The sequence below is a fragment of the Leucopleurus acutus genome, assembly GCF_964270905.1.
Source record: "Leucopleurus acutus genome assembly, chromosome: 4".
Taxonomy (NCBI): Eukaryota; Metazoa; Chordata; class Mammalia; order Artiodactyla; family Delphinidae; genus Leucopleurus; species Leucopleurus acutus.
The window spans coordinates 27,154,159-27,171,639 of NC_139146.1; the positions used below are offsets into that span (position 1 = coordinate 27,154,159).

At 37.1% G+C, this 17,481-nt stretch overlaps 1 protein-coding gene and 1 pseudogene across 3 annotated transcripts in view; both read right to left on the reverse strand.

Annotated features, from left to right (window-relative positions):
* The window catches only part of ANK2 (ankyrin 2), a gene marked incomplete at both ends in the record, with an annotated part of 237,407 nt that overhangs the window by 159,659 nt on the left and 60,267 nt on the right, over positions 1-17,481 (reverse strand). For both annotated transcript variants that reach the window (XM_082837746.1, XM_082837745.1), the window contains 2 exons: positions 8,576-8,674; positions 10,852-10,950. In XM_082837746.1, coding sequence (XP_082693872.1) covers positions 8,576-8,674; positions 10,852-10,950 — 198 coding nt within the window. The remainder of the gene's footprint in view (positions 1-8,575; positions 8,675-10,851; positions 10,951-17,481) is intronic.
* LOC309960712 (RNA-binding protein 42-like) lies at positions 16,028-17,459 on the reverse strand (annotated as a pseudogene). The gene has a single exon. The product of its transcript is annotated as an RNA-binding protein 42-like (transcript).

The window sequence follows — 17,481 nt, forward strand, 5'->3', positions numbered from 1 at the left end:
CAAAATCCAAATCTTGTCTTGCTCTACCTCCCACCTCCACCTCATACTGGGCTTAGGATAAACATCTTAAAATGAAATCTTTAATATGGCTCACAAGGTCCCATAGGATCTGACTTTCTCTCTCAGCCCTCATATATACCACATTTCCCACTCATGTTTCAACTCCCAGATTTCTTTTAGGCTCTTGCACGTACTATATCATTTTCCCATAGCACACTTTATCTCCTCTTACCCCTAATTTTCATAACAATCCTTTCTTTAAGAGAATAGGTCATTGGAGTTCATTATGCTAAATGAAATGTCAAACAGAGAAACACAAGCATCACGTGGTATCACTCATATGTGGAATCTAAAAAAAAAAAAAAGCCAGACTCATAGAAACACTGCATAGAAAAGCAGTTGCCAGGGGCTGGGGGTTGAGACAAATAGAGATTGGTAAAGTGTATGAACTTTCAGTTATAAGATGAATAAAGTTTGAGGATCTAATGTATAACATGGTGGCTACAGCCGATAACACTTGTATAACTGAAATTTGCTGGGAGTAGAACTTAAATGTAAAGAAAGAAAGAAAGAAAGACAAAGAAAGAAAGGAAGAAAGGAAGAAAGGAAGAAGGGAAGAAAGAAAGAAAGAAAGAAAGAAAGAAAGAAAGAAAGAAAGAAAGAAAGAAAGAAAGAAAGAAAGAAAGAAAGAAGGAAGGAAGGAAAGAAGGAAAGAAAGAAAGAAGAAAGAAAGAAAAGAAAGGAAGGAAGAAGGAAGGAAAGATGTGAGGTGATGGATTGTTAATTATCTCAATGGGGGGGAATCCTTTCACAAAGTATATGTGTATCAAATCATCACATTGTATGCTTCAACTATCTCACAATTTTACTTGTCAAATATACCTCAATAAATTTGGGGAAAATTTTTTTTTTAATTATCTATGAGTTTTAAAAAAAGAGAGCAGTTTAGTCATCACTTCCTCAGACTCCACCACCCCTACCTATTAGAGAGCACACATTAAATTCCCAAATACCTGCTAAGTGAGTGAAGGAAGGAGGGAGGGAATGAATGATTACTTCCGACAATTTTCTATTGGGAAGTTTTATTTAGTGTCATATTTTTCCAATTTTGCCTTGTTTTGTGGTCTTTGCCTTAAAGGATGATTGTTTTGGGGTCTTCCTGATGGTTTCACCTACATCTTGGTTGCTGTGGAATGAACACGTTAAGCTGTGAGATCTGAAGTAAGAGGTAGACTGCTACACTGCTATTCTAACTATTTGCTGCCGGAGTAGCTTATCCTCCATACTAACTAAGAAGGAGAGAGAAGGAATGGTCTTCTGTATGAAATTCGAACTCCATATTTATTAATGGAGCTATCTTTGACATTTTACTCTTCTCCCTACAAGTCTTACCTTACTACAAATTTATTTCCTTTAAAACGCAGTAATATTGGACTTGGATAGGCTTGTGAAGGGATAAATAAATGGGACATCTACCAAAGAAATAGATTTGATGATGCTTATGCCTTAATTCATTCAATTTTTAAAGATATCAATTCTCATCATTTCTCTAAGCACATTGGAGGATGGAGAACTGGAGAAAGCATATTTCCTTTATTTAATTTGGAATGTTGAGGAAGGCAGATACTCTTGCAAACTTGTAATCACCCAATAAACTGACTTTCCGAGTCAAAAAGACAACAAAAATATCCTGACTTCTCTTGTATCTCTGGTCAAATGCAAGTAGATGCCATCATCTTAACTTTAGAGAATTTGTATTACAATAGTAACTTTCCCAATTAAAAAACGAAGAACCTTATTAAAAAAGAACCATATGTATAGGTTTGGAAAAAAAGCTGAAAACAAAACCTTTTTTGGAATCTGTGATCATGATCCCATTTTATACTGTGCGTGTGTGTGTGTGCGTTAACAGAACGGAATGTTCCATTATGAGTTTTTATTTTGAGAGGCAAGGATGGCTCTACAGCCATATGGAAGCGATTCCGTGTAGTGGGCATGCTGGCCAACTGTGTAGGCTTTCGTCCTCTTCACAACCCAATTCAAATTACGTTTGACAATGGGTGAGTGCCAATGAAGAAAAAACTATTGGAAGCTACACCTGAAAAGACATTTATCATTGCATACAGTGGGTGTATGCACCTCTAAAATTCTGGGGGTGTAATCAATGGTCATGTAATCTTGCAACTGGCATTACTGGTCATAATCTGAACATCTGAAAGCTAATAAAATAACAGCCTAATCATGTTTGTGTTACAAATAGGAAAACCTTCTTATGGAATAAAATTTCCAGGAGTAAATGAACACAGAGTAGTGAGCATAAAATAGGCAAAAGGATTCAAGAAAAATAGAAGTAAATTCAGTAAAATATGGTATCAAGAATACCAAATCAGAATATCTTATTTGGACTCACTTACCATCAAAATAAAAGAAAAAGAAAAATATAGTGTTCCTGAAATCCTCATAAAAGGACTGAAAACATAAGAAATTTCAAGAAAAAGTAGAACAATGTAGACATAGAGAAGAAAAATGAATCAAAACAATCACAAACCACATTTCAGAAAGTATAGTCTTCCCTGTGTTAAAAATTGTTGGTAAGAGAACACTCCAAGAAAATGGATGGCTGAGTGTCACAGTGCTAATGAATCCCCTTACTTGCTAGTTGTCTAGCTTCTGTGAAATGCTTTTAGTATTCCCAGCATCTGAGTGGACAGACCAGGAGAGAATGGATGGCATTTAAGCCATAGAGCTGGCTCTTGTGGGATGTAAGTAGGGTCTTGGACCTCCCTAGAGGAGACAGAAGGTGTAGAGACAGCTTAATGGGAAACAGTGAAGTATGCTGAGGATTTCTGGAAGGGAGGGGTCCATGCCATTTGGGTTTGTGGCTCCATTGCTAATTTTTCATAAGACCTTGGCTTTCTTATTTGTGCCTCAATTCTCCCCATATCCAAAATGAGAATAATCACTGCTGATTCACATCATTATAAAGATAAAATGAGATTAAAGAGCACATAAAAACACTTTTTAAAATTAAGAGTCTAAAAAAAAAAATTAAGAGTCTAAGTGCAAGATATTACAATTGGGCTGTATTTCTTTGGCATTTGGAATCTATTCCAAGAAACACTCAGCTCCCTGGACGTATACGTCTAAATCAGTCTCATGAGAGCTTCTAGCCCATCCTTTCTTCTAATGAAATCACATTTTCCTCTCTCTCTATAACTGTCAGAGAACTCAAAATTAATAGGCTCCACTGAATAAGGTAAAAGATAGAGAGCTACAGCTGACCGCAAGTTCTATGTTCCCCACGTTCCACAGTTTCACTTAGCTGTACGGAGATATCACCTATTCTAGGACCCAGTTTGTTTTATAAGCTGTGGTAAAATATAAATAACATACGCCAGTTTTCTTTGTAAAATCAAAAACCAAATACCTATTTTTAAGTCACTTTGTTGTATTTCAGCGGTCATTCTGATTTTAATAATTTTATATACGGACATTATAATAAAGATCTAAAACCAATACTCACATATATGAGGAACAAGAAGTAAATTTTGGTAGAGATGATTAAAGAGGGGCAATTTCTCAGGCCAGATTTCCTTGGAAGCAACAGCACTTGGTTCATGCTTTGAACATTTTGCAGAGATACAGCGTTTATAGTTCACAAAAAGTACCAAGTAAAAAATTTTCACCTCAAACCTTTTGCATGGATTCTACTTCAGAAGAATCAGCTTACTTGGACCTTAATAGGGTTTGGGCCAAAAGAAAGAGGAATTTTAAAAATTATTCTCTGGGGTCTGTAGTGAAGGTAGAACTGTTATGGGAACTAGGAGAAGCAGTTTTGCCTGGAGAAGAAAATTATGAGCAGGTAAATGAACCATCTTTGTCTCAGTCTCTCATCAATACTGAGAGTCAATGAAGATCAAAAGAGATAATGCACACAATGCCCCACAGACAGTGCCTGGCAGCCAGTAATATTATTTGTACTATTATTAATATTAATATCTAGGGCTTCTCTGGTGGCGCAGTGGTTGAGAGTCCGCCTGCCGATGCAGGGGACACGGGTTCGTGCCCCGGTCCGGGAAGATCCCACATGCCGCGGAGCGGCTGGGCCCGTGAGCCATGGCCGCTGAGTCTGCGCGTCCGGAGCCTGTGCTCCGCAACGGGAGAGGCCACAGCAGTGAGAGGCCCGAGTACCGCAAAAAAAACAAAACAAAAACAAAAAAATTAACATCTACTGTTAGGAATGACTGGAATACACACCAAAGCTAATTCTTATACGTGAAGAGGATACATGCATATGTTTAGCCTCCAGTTGTAAGTAAGCAAGGCATTGTGCCAAATCCTAAAAGTATAAAGTATGAGAAAAATTATCTGCTCCCAAGAAGTTTACCACCTTGCAGAAACTGTAACTATACATTTAAAAAATAAACCTGAGATGGGCAAATATCAACAGGCAAAAAAGGCTACAAGAATTTAGAGAAACTCCTCACTCGGAGAATATTTTTAAAACCTTCTCAAAGTATAATTTCTTTGATAATATATAATAGGAACAATTTTTTTAAAGTCATATCTCCAAGTCTAATAGGTTTACAGGTTACAAAGGTGACAAACAAACGTCCGCACAGATAGCTGGAAAGCATTCCAGCATTACTTATATAGGACTGTTTAAAGGATGTTAATATGCTTACATTTTATGAACGTGCCTGTGTTTTCCAGAAAGCAAGCAACCACCTTCAAAGCAAATAGCATTCCTCAAATCACTCTAATTTGACTTCCAGTCCCCTTATTCCACCAAAACAGCTTTCACTGAGATCTTGAGATCTTCACACCATTAAATCCAGGAGACTAAAAAACCAAGCCTGAGAGCTACATGGTCGAGGCAAGGCTTAAAATCACACCAAGAACTGACTCAGTAGAGACTACACTGCTACCACCATTGAGCACAGAAACTTAAACATTTGTTGACTGTCATTGTATCAGTCACATAATTCTATTTAAAACACTTAAATTGTTCCTGCTAGTATACTGGAATTCTATTTCTTTTTTTTTTTTTTTTTGCGGTACGCGGGCCTCTCACTGTTGTGGCCTCTCCCGTTGCGGAGCACAGGCTCCGGACGCCCAGGCTCAGCGGCCATGGCTCACGGGCCCAGCCGCTCCGCGGCATGTGGGATCTTCCCGGACCGGGGCACGAACCCGTGTCCCCCGCATCGGCAGGCGGACTCTGAATCACTGCGCCACCAGGGAAGCCCTGGAATTCTTTATGAATTAAGCACACCGCCTACCAAAATTGGCACTGTGCCATGTTGAAGGTCAGCCTCCTATGGATCGCATAGCTTACGTAGAGAATGCAGAAAAATTCCATAAAGGCACACAGCTCCATAACCTAGGAGCCTGTAAATGTTTACTGAGTGATTGTTCCTTGGAGCTTTGCAGAGAGTTTCCTACCTTCTTAATTCAACAATAACCTTAGTGCTCCATTTCCAAGCAACTCGGAAGTTTGTCAAATGTAAACGACTATGCAGTCACCCACGCTCCTATAATAACAGATTATTCTGCACCCACTTTGTATTATGTTCTTAAAAAGATGTAGGAGAAGGTATAATTTGAGTACAAACTTCAGAATTTATGTTGTGCATCTGGGATTCCTATGCCCTTTTTCTGGTTCTCAAAAGGGAGTGACTGTTCAACTATCATGAGCATGGCTCCTAACCATTCACCTGACATTCATTGTTGTCACACAAGAAATTTGTATCGTAAGCAAGACACCACCAACAAGAATCATACATGGAGAGGGGTTCACATTTCCCCTCAACAAATCCTTAAATTTGGAATTTGATCACACACAGGGCGAAATAATCAACCTCTTTTAAATAAATTCCTGCATTTTAATTTCAATTATTAAATTATAAAATATTCTAAGTAACAACAATTTGTGTTACTTGTTAATGATGGCTACCTGAATTTAATAGCAAATGATGTTACAGGTCTTATCAAATGACGTATGCATTTAGAAAAACACCCTAAATTTTAATTACTAATTGTTCTTACAGTATAAATTAAAACATTCTCACAATATAAAAATCAGTGTGAAACTATCTGTCAGCATTTCCTACAATATAAATCTAAACAGAGCTAACTGAGTACAGTACAAATAAAGATTATTTTAATCTCATCGATAATATAAATTTTCCTTTAAGATCTGTTATTATCTGGCATGATTGTGACTATGAAGAACAGCCTCATTGACACTGAAAGCAAATCACTGATTAAATGGTTTTAGCTTGTTTTCCTTGAAAAGTCTCCAAAGCATCTAATGTCTAATAAAACAGTATAACAACTGATACAATTTTTAACAAGTTTTTACCTTGCAGCATTTGATACCTGTTAACTTTTATGATATCACTATGTTCAACTAGTCATTTTGAGGAAAGTAACCAAGCTCTTTTTATAGATATTAACAGCAGCAACACATATGTGAACTCCCTGTCAAAAGTAACCTCCTACAGGCAATGGGAGGCTTTTACTGCCATGCTTTTTTAAGAACACAAACTACTGATTCATGCATGTAGTTGAACCTATATTTAAACAATCTTACTGCGATATTCTTACACTCAGTTTTCTCTTACATTCTCTAAATCAAAGGTTCTCAAAGCGTAGTCCCTGGACCAACAGCACCAGCACTACCTGAGAACTTGTAAGAAATGAAAATTCTCAGGTCCCTAGCCAGAACTGAATCAGAAACTCTAAGGTGAGGCCCAGAAACGTGTGTTTTAACAAGCCCTGCAGGTGACGCAGGCTAAAGTTTGAGAACCTTTGCTCTATCTAAAGCAAAAAGATGTTCTCCAGCTGTAAAGAAGTTTTTATCCCTTACTTTGGAACAGTCAATTTTGTAGTATCCTGTGTCTCTAAGCCCAAGATGCCATTATCATTATAGAATACACCAGAGTTCTTTACAAATGATACCAATTTTTTAAAGAATTTCATTTAATCAAGATTTTAGAATATGGCATATTCTCAATAAATGTTAAAATACTGATGCACACTTAACTAAAAATGTGGGTTGTATGGGGAAAAAAGCAGCATGATATTATAGAGATAAAAATGGATAATTTCTTGTCTGTCATAATTTAAACAGATTCTTCCCTACAATTAAGGTCAAAGAAAATAGGGCTCTTTCTTACTTTTCCCCATTGGTATTTTATGGGTCCAGAACTTGTGCCATTTATACAAGTAGAGTCATGTCTGCACGATGAATGAATGAACAATATACGTAACACATATTCCTATACAAAGGCCTTCAAAGGCCCAAAGAATGGATAGAGAGGAACTGGTTTATTTTGACAGTAGCCTGCATGGTGTGGCCCATGTTATTAGAAAGGCTAAAAACTTTAAAAAATAGAAGAAATGGATTTGACTATAAAGATATGCACCTCAATTTCTGCATAAATATATAACAGATACTAAGAGTAAAGCTTTGGGCAAAGCAATATTTTCTTCCCCTTTCAACCAGGGAAAAAATAGGGATCAAATTTATAGTATGATGTATTTTGATTATTCTTTTAAAACTGTTCTTAATTTCATTTTAAGAATATCATTCCCTATTCTATACAACTGTTATTACATGCATCATAAAGCTGTGGGTCTCGAATTTTCCTTTCCCTTAGGAGCTTTGTAAAAACCATATTTTATATGCAAAGTACCCAAAGTAGTGTGATTCCCACTTTATAGCAGATTTCCCACTGGAATACAAATCTTTTGAGAATTTTTTCAATTTAAGAAGAGAAAATACTTTTATAGAGCAACATAACTTGCATGAATAATTCATCTTTCACAGACATCACTGTCATTCTAGAAAAAACACTATATAATTCTTTTTTTCTTTGCACTTAAAGACAATGATAGACTGTGAACTTGTCAAATTTTCAGTTATATTAAGAGGAGATGATGTGCTAAGTGAAGTAAGTCAGAAAGAGGAAGACAAATGATATCAAATGATACCATATGATATCCCTTATATGTGGGATCTAAAATATGACACAAATGAACTTATTGATGAAACAGAAACAGACTCACAAGCATAGAGAACAGACTTGTGGCTGCCAAGGGGGTGGTGTGGTGGGGGGAGGGAATGGGAGTTTGGGATGAGCAGATGCAAATCATTATATCTCTATATGGATAAACAACATGGTCCTACTGTGTAGCACAGGGAACTATATTCAATGGTTTTCTATATGGTTTTCCTGTGATAAACCATAATGGAAAAGAATATGAAAAAGAATGTGTATATATATGTATAACTGAATCACTTTGCTGTATAGTGGAAATTAACACAACCAACTATACTTCAATAAAATAAATTAAAAATAAAAAAGAAGCTAGAAAAAAGAGGGAGATGATGATACATCACGAAAATAAGAAATGTCATGGCATGAGTTAATAAAATAACTCGCCTGAAATAAATCACAGAGTGTTTATAGTAAATCTATCTACCCAACAGATGGCTAAACCCATTAAATCAATTTCACAAGGCTGTTCTAAGTTAAACTCATTTACATCAGAGAAAATCTGAATGTAATACCTGAGACTGTGCGTTAATATTGGCTCCTTCCTTAACGAGAACTTTGACAACTTCTGCTTGTCCAGCCAAAGATGCAATGTGAAGAGCAGTGTTTCCTTTCTGTTTTGGAGAAACAAAATGGAAAATGTTGGAGGCTTCCAAATTTTGTAGAAATCAAAATGTACAGGTATTTTGAATTTTGCTGATGATTTGTAGTGGTTAAAACTTGTCATTCTATCAAGATTGCAGCCCACCTTGGGAAAAGATAATTTTTACCATCAAAACATTGGCCATCCCATACAATGTCTTCCTTTTCTATCCTGCACAATTCCAGTTTAGTGTTAAGAACATGAAAAGACTGAGATCTTACTGAATCAAATAATCTGGGATGTGTATACATGTGTGTCTGTGTGTGTGTGAGAGAGAGAGAGAGACAATATTACCATTCATGTTATTACAACAAAAGAGTCCTACCACAAGATAATATAAACTAAAAAAAAAAGTTTATCTGAACCATTGAATTTATTTCACCTTGCAGAGAAACCTAGGAATTTTCAGTTGTAGAGAAACTGACAATTCACAGTTGTATTTCGAGTCACTGGAGCACACGGTTGTTCAAAATATTTTGGGAATAAAATAATAAATTTCACATGAGCTATACAATGTTACCAATAATTTCTACCATTTTCTACATCAAAATTTATCATCAACAGTACCAAACAAAAATGAAAAATAATTTAAACCTATCATGAAAAGAAAATATAGGCTAAGAGACTGAAAGATGCCTATCATAGGATTAAAACAAATAACAAAAAGAAAAACAAAAACCAAGCAAATCTATACATTCAAAGCCATAAATTTTGGACACTAGTTCTCTTTTTGCCACCTCCTCACTGTGGGTCTTTATCCACTCGTACTATTTTGAAGACTTACTTGCCTTCTCTTTAAATGAGGAGATTTAATGAGATATTTTTCTGGATCTAAAATTCTACAATTGTAATCTGTGATTAAAAATGAACCTATATTTTAAAACATCAACAGAGTTTAAAGGAAAGGAAACAAACGATAATAAACAGTTAAGCAAGAAAGAGTGATTGGTTTAATGAATATATTAATATGAGCAACTCAGGGGAAGCAAATAATTTGATATACATTCAAACTGACATTCTTAAATATTTGTTTAACATTTATCTCATGTTGTCAAGAGAAATGTTAATAAAAATATTTATTCTCTCTTTAAAGTAAGCAATTTCTTGCAAAGCAAACATATTTTAACATCTTTGGAACTGCCAAAGAGTTCTTTGTTTGTTTTCGTTTTTAAATTTCCACTAGAACTGCTGTACACTATACTGTGAGCAGGGTCAGTCTACATTTTGGCAATTATGTATGAGGTGTTGGAAACCCAGGTTAACTGGCCATATCCCTAATTTACTCCAGGGCTCTTTCTGTCTATCCCTGATTAGACTAATGACCCGGCAGGGGGTTTGAGTACTTGCCACCTCTCTCTGCAACTCCCACGACCAGACTGTCACACTGCAGCCCTGGTCAAATGGCGTGATTCTGATTGGCTACTGTTTTTTTTCCAAATTAAAATTTCACCTTCTAAAGACAAAGATTTGTCACCACTGATATTTTTTTTAAAACACCTGTTGCTTCTGAAATGATCCCCCAAAGACAAGGTTCAAATATATTTAACCAAAAGAAGTATCAACAAGGAAGTAACAGGTTGTAGTATACCAAGCATCTTGTAAATTCCTTTAAAAATGAGAAATTTCTTTACGAACACACGTTACAGTGACAAAATCTAATTTTACCCTAATAATTCAATCCATGATCCCCAAATCCCTTTTCCATTAGAGTATAAAAGATCTGTATATTCTCTTACCAAGTTAAATGAATACATTAAAAGATATAACAATTTAATGAAAGCATGAAAATTATTTGTTCATTTCCATTGAGAAGTTTACTATATCAATTATTTTAAAAAATGAATTAACCTTGGGAAAATAGGTGCTTTTGTCTACAGAGGATTATATTAGTCTAGTCTCTCTGTGAATCAAAGGAAAAAAGACAGAATACTAGAAACTAGAGATACAGAATTCTTCAGTCTCTGATAAGTCCCTAAACGAAACCATTCAAACTCTGCAAAGTTTAATGGACAGAATTTCAATTTCAGTTCTGCATTGTTGAGAATCTTTTGTGTTCCAGCAAAGCTCTGAAATGTATAACCCGGGAAGAGAAGCTTTAAATCATTTCCTCTTTTCCAAGGAAATAAATTCTACTAGTATAAACATTACCTTAGTGGCAGAATCCACAGCGGACCCTCTTCCCAGTAGCTCGTGAACCAGCCCCACATGGCCTTCCTTGGCAGCCAGATGGAGAGCGTTGAGTCCATTCTGAGAAGAGAAACAAACAAGGCCTCAGAAGTGGAGTAATGATGAGGCAGACAGTGGCTGATCTTATGCAAGTACATAACCCAGAAGATGGGCAGACTCTGATCCCCTCATTTTCTCTTTCTTTTTGCATTATCTTGAAGCTATTAATTTCAAAGAGACTATTTCCAGTGATTTTGATTCAGAGAGGCAAAGAGGTAAATATTCATTAGAAATGTGGATCTGCAACTTCAACAAACTTTCTTTTTAGACTAAGAAATATCTAAATACTTTTGCAATGAGGAAAGAAAAAGAGCAACTCTGTATCATTTGTTGTGCCAGCCAGAAATAAAATTCTGTGGTTTCTAGAACATAAAGAACTTTAAATAAATCTTACTTTTTAAACAAATGGGAGAGAAATGTCCTCTTCATAAAAAGTAATTAGTGTCATAGGACAAATTCTAAGGTAAAACAACTTTGTAAGGACAACATTGTACTTAAAAAAACATTTAGCACTATGTCACTAATTTGTCTTGAGGGTCTTTTTCAAAAATTTATCTTACAACCTATGATAGTACTGAAATATCTGGTTCCCATCTATCTAAATTCCTGAAAAATTCATTACTCACCATAGCATTGAAAAAACTCTTTGAAAATTTCACTAAATATGGTATCTACATATATTATACTGACAAAGTTTGAAAGCAGATCTTGTCATACATATAGGAAGAACCAAATACAAGTACAAATTGCTTCATGGCAAATTTCCTATTTGTGGTCATTGTATATCTTATACTTAATGATTTTCTTATGAAAAGTATTCAGGCTTTTATATGTGACTCAAAAATAAAGTAATATTTGCTTTTCTTCTTTGCAAAACATGGTCCTGGTTTGTCACCAACATTTAACTTTGAGTAGCTGACAAAGTTGTATTCAGTACTATTAATACATTCATGTCATGGTTTCCATATATTTACTGGCACAAAATGAAAAGAATTAAATTTATTATCATTTATTAAATTAAATTTTGAAATTTATGATTATGTATATTCCTAGAACATTTAACAAATGAATTGACAATATAATAAAAACTTGAAAAATATGAAGTTTTATGACCCCTGGATTCTACTAGTTTGCAAATGATGTTAATGGTGTTGACCTTACACAAATGATTCCGCAAAGAAAATTAATTTTCACTCCCTTTACCAGACCAAGGAAAGCATTATATTTTAAAGTTGTTTTCTGAGTTAATTACTCAACACCCAGTCTCCTTGGCAACAGGAAGTATTTGATTTAAACAGAGGTAATCTATTTCACTAACAGTAAACTCATTCTAACAAATAAGGAAGGGAAAGCAGTATGTCCATTGGGTAGGAATTTTTTTTTTTTTTTTTTTTGCGGTACGCGGGCCTCTCACTGTTGGGGCCTCTCACTGTTGTGGCCTCTCCCGTTGCGGAGCACAGGCTCCAGACGCGCAGGCTCAGCGGCCATGGCTCACGGGCCCAGCCGCTCCGCGGCATGTGGGATCCTCCTGGACCGGGGCACGAACCCGTGTCCCCTGCATCAGCAGGCGGACTCTCAACCACTGTGCCACCAGGGAAGCCCGGGTAGGAATTTTTGAGGAGCTAACTAAGCCTGATGATAGTTAAGAGCCTTTAACTTTCCCGATATCTTTTTTAATTTATATATTCTTCAGCATGACATTTATTGATTTTCCTACGTTGTTTACAGGAAGAAATCTTTTACTCTGTATCATGAGCCATTGCTTAAATGTTTTGGAGAGTGGATCCATTCTTTCAGTCTGTAAGAATCAAATGTTCCAATCCTTGGGAATTGTTGAAATAGCCTACTAGCAAACTAATATTTAAATAATTTTGCATTTTAAGATGTTTCTTTTTTTTAAAGATGTTTCTTGTAAGAAGTTGCCTTTCCTTTTCCTCAATTCCTACCCTAGACTGGCTTGAAAATGATCTCAACAGTGCATTCTGAATGTAACTTTCTATGAAATTTAAAATAGAAAGGTTTGAGAATTAAGACTTTTTAAAGGTGAAAATTTTTATTTGATTACATGAGTGACCAGCTTTCTGAAGGTTAGAGGATTTGCGATACTCTTCTCAATCTCCCATCTGGGAGATATTACTCCCGTCACTACAGCATCAACTCAGCTGAAACCTTTAACTTGCTGTAGACCACACTGTTAGAATACTAAACTTACTATGTTCATGTTTCAATAAATATTGACAAAAACTTTTTTAAAAGTTAACAAAGGTAACAAGATACCATCTCAAATAGAATATAGTTGATACAATCTAAAAACTTATGAAGTTCAAATATATATTTAACTTAAAAAATTTCAGGAGACATTATTCTAAGGAGGACTCCAATGCCAAACTATTTCTCTTAGTTTACTTCATACTTTTCTTTTCATGAATACAAAATGTAGCCTACCTCATTTTCACACACACAAAAACACAAACAGAAAACATTTAAATCTGCAGAACAGGATAGAACATTTTCTCAATAACTGGCCAGGTTTCTTCTCAATTAATTACAAGGCTGGGATCTAAATTAAAAGAATTTTATGAGGACAAAGTACCTTTTTGGGGGGGAGGGCACAAAGATTCTACTACAAATCACTGCAATATAGTTGCAATTTATTTAAAAAGTCATTAAGAATATGATTAAATTTTTTTATATGAGGGAATAGTTCAGAAACAAAATTGTCTATAATATGTAAATCGAATTCAGGATATACATATGTCTTCAAGATTTCTGTAACACTAATACTATGAAAACTAGAGTGATTATAAAGACACAGATGATAATAGGTGAAATTCTAATTATAAATGTTGTAAATTCTTAAGCTGCCTTCTTTTAAAATACAGTCAAATTGGGACTGCTATCATATCTTTGAATTCATGTCCTTCAGCTGTAGGAAACAGAAGACAAGCAACTTTCTTCAAGCTAATGTTTTGGTTTTAGAATTTCTAACCCAAAATATATTTAATTAGCAATTGAATATGTTGGGTAATTGTTATCAGAAAAAGCAACTCAGCAGCAACTGGACTTAACACCAAAATGTTTGATCTTGTGAATATGAGCTAACATATAAATTAATCATGTTTAAAATGGAAAGTGATAAATAAACCTATTTAATAGTACAGCTCAGCTAACTCTTTGAGAATGTATTTTGTAGTTAACTCATTTGGGTGAGTCCCTCAGGTCATGCTTCTAAAAACCAAATTTCCCATAGGAGCTACACTAACGCTCTTTAGCTTTCCACACTCTATTACCAATACTAGCCCACATTCCAAAGGATGTTTTGTTGTTAGATATTTTTCACTTTGTTGGATGTGGGGTGGGAAGGAGGTAGACATGCAAAACTGGTCAGACTTTTTGTATTTGGGTTCAAATACAGGGCAGGGCTTAGTATTTTCCCAGGAATGCCTCCCACACATATGGTATTTGAGGCACATGGGTCCTTTTTTATATCAAAACAGAAGATATTGTCACTCTCTGCATTTATTAGGACACTCATGATGAGCTTACTGAGCTCTGGCTAAAAAGTGTTCTGAGGCAAACTCATATTTAACAGAAACATTAACTATTCATTCTCCTAGATTAATATCAGAGTAGACATTCAGTGAGATCACCAAAAAGCAACATACCTGGGGCATGTTACCTCTGTTCTCTACAGTAATGGCTTCACGGAATCATAAAATGTTACTACAAATTTGATTTTTACATAAGGCAGATACAAGCAATATCCATTTGAGCAATATTTATGTCTTTGTGTCTATTTTTAGATGGGTTATCTTGATGAACTATTGTTGAGTTCAATACCAGGAAAAATTTTAGTAATAGGAAAAGCCACTATGCTTATTCTCACTAATCTTTAATTTAGGAAAATTGCATAATTCAATGTGTTTGTCTTTTTTCACAAGTTTACAGGAAACACAGAATAAATTCAGTATCCATTGGAATTAAGTAACACACGTCCTTATTCCTCTCGTCTTTTTACTTGGTTTTGCTTTTGTCTTGTTTAGTTTCATTTTTAATAATATCAGAATTACAGTATATGAGTGAGTGTGTATATATTGAATATATGTTGTGCCACCAATACTTCATGGCAAAAAATTTGTCAGTGATTCTGTATCTCAAAACAGCACTATGCCAAGTGCTATTCTCACTTAGTTTTATGTATTCCCTACCTGATAGGATTTATAGACAGCAATTATACTTTGATAGACAGAGTTGCTGATTCTAATTAGCTACTCAGTGACTCAAAATACTGACCAACACTGTGAAAAAAACTCAGAAAATTTTAAATGATTCAAAAATTAAAAACAAAATTTTAAGAGAAAAATTCAAGAATTAATTAAATCTGAAAAATAGTAGGCTAAGCAGTGAGTTAATATCCTCAGTATGTTTGAGAATAAAAACATTGGTATTATAATTCTGTTGAAGCAAACCTGGAGGAAAATAACTAAATTCACAGTAAAAAGAATTTAGATGAGCACTGGAAGAACATCCTTATCACTGAGTTAAAGAATACTGGAAATATTTCTTTTTAAGGTTTTAAAGTTTAAATATTTCTCATTTGTATGTGATTGACTGAATGTGGGGATTTTCTTCCTTTTTCTTTCTTCCGTTCCTTTTTATCTTTTAATTCTTCTTCTTCAACTACTACTTTTTTTTTTTTTTCTTTTTTGAGACAGTGTGGTCAACTGCAGGAATAACATGGTGATGGGAATGATAAGAAATGAAATCTTCTCCTTGCTCCACTACTAACCAGAAGTGTGAATTTGGGCAAATCACTTAACCTCTCTGTGGTCTAATGGTCTTATCTACAAATAATATTTATAATGATGACAATGAAAAACAATGATGATGATGGTAAAGAAATAAACATTCATGAGCACCTGTTATGTGCCCATCATTGCTTTAGCCTTTTTCGGGGGGTCAGGGCAGGGATGAACGTAAATTTATTGAAACTGGTTTTGGGGAGGATGGGTGAGTGGATAGTTATGGGTTTTCCAAAAAGAACTGTGGGTAGCAGCCAGCGCCCAGCCAAGAGGAAGCGGGTGCTCAGCCACAGACCCTATCTCAGTCCCAATTTCTTCTTCTGCTTCTTGCACTCAAGGCCCAGATTCCGGGCCTTCCACGTGCTCTTGCGCAGCTTGGTGGGGTGTGAGCCTACTTACTTCGCATTCATCTCAACACACAGAGCGCACATAGTTGCTGGGGTCCTTAAAGCTGAAGAAGCTATAGCCCGTGATCTTGCCAGTGCACTTGTCGCAGATCCCCTTAGCCTTAAAGAAGCATGGGAAGGGGAAGGGGCTGAAGGTGAGTTCCAAGATGGCATCTCCATTTCATTGCCCAGATCCCCACAGAAGATTCGGAAACCATCTGCATCCCACTCCAGCAGGCTGGGGTCCTCCCAGCTGCTCCCAGCTGCCGGTGCAAATGCTGCGTCAATTTCTCTGGCTTTCCTTTTCTCTTGTCCTCACCCAGGGACTCTGGGATCTAGAAGGGTCACAAGGCCAGGGCAAGGGGGCAGGCACCAGGAGCTAAGGAATGTGCGCTGGAGGCAGTAAGCCTGGCACACTACTTCCAGCAGGAGGGGCAGGGGCTCAGGCAAATCCATGGTCAGGGCCAGTGGTAGGTGGCCAGGGCCCAAAGACCAGGACCAGCTGGGGTGCTTCCTGCCCTCACAGCCACCAGCACCCTAGCCTCCTCCAGCCCAGCTGCTGCCACCACCACTGCCTCTTCCTTCTCTTCCAGAATCAACCCCAGGCTGACGCCCAGCTCTCGGTATGCTGCTGGCTCTTCTAGGAGAGGCCTCAGAGCAGCCATGGAACCCAGGGAAGGGCTTCAGGACCCCGAGCCATTGGTGACAGCATTAGAGGTGGTCCGGGGGGTTGAGGGGGTCCAGGCAGAAAAGAGGGCCCACGAGGGCCTGGTGAGGGGGCAGCAGGGCCATGGGGTGAGGACTGCCTGCTGCAGAGTAAAGAGCAGAATGTGCTCTCTGTAGCACGTGGGGGACTAGTGCTGGATACACCACCTCTGTGGTGGGTGCCACAGCTGTTCATGGCAGGAAGAGGGCTTCTCCAGCCTTTGGACTGTCCAGTTGAATCCAATCATGGGGGCCAAATGCACCTGGAAAGGAGGTACACCACAAAGGGAGGGTCACTCACCATGGGAGGAACCACTGTGGCCACGGTGGCTGCCCAGGTCTGGAGAGTCTGTTGGACCTGCTAGTATGTTGGTCGCTATCATTGGGCAGGCACAGGAACTGCTGGGAACTGCATCATTTCTACCATGGGGACTGTGGGCACTGGGGTACGGCAGGCGTAGCAGTTGGGATTCTGGTTACCAGAGCCCTAAAACTTCCTGCTCAAACAGGGCCGTCTCTGCCTCCATCTCTTCCAAGCTTTCCTTGCTGCCCTTGCCCGGGTGCTGGCACCAGGGCCCAGGACCACAGGTACTCCTGCACCTGGGGATCGCAGGGCTGGCCCGCCACCTGCTATCATTACTATGGCAGCATCCTGAATG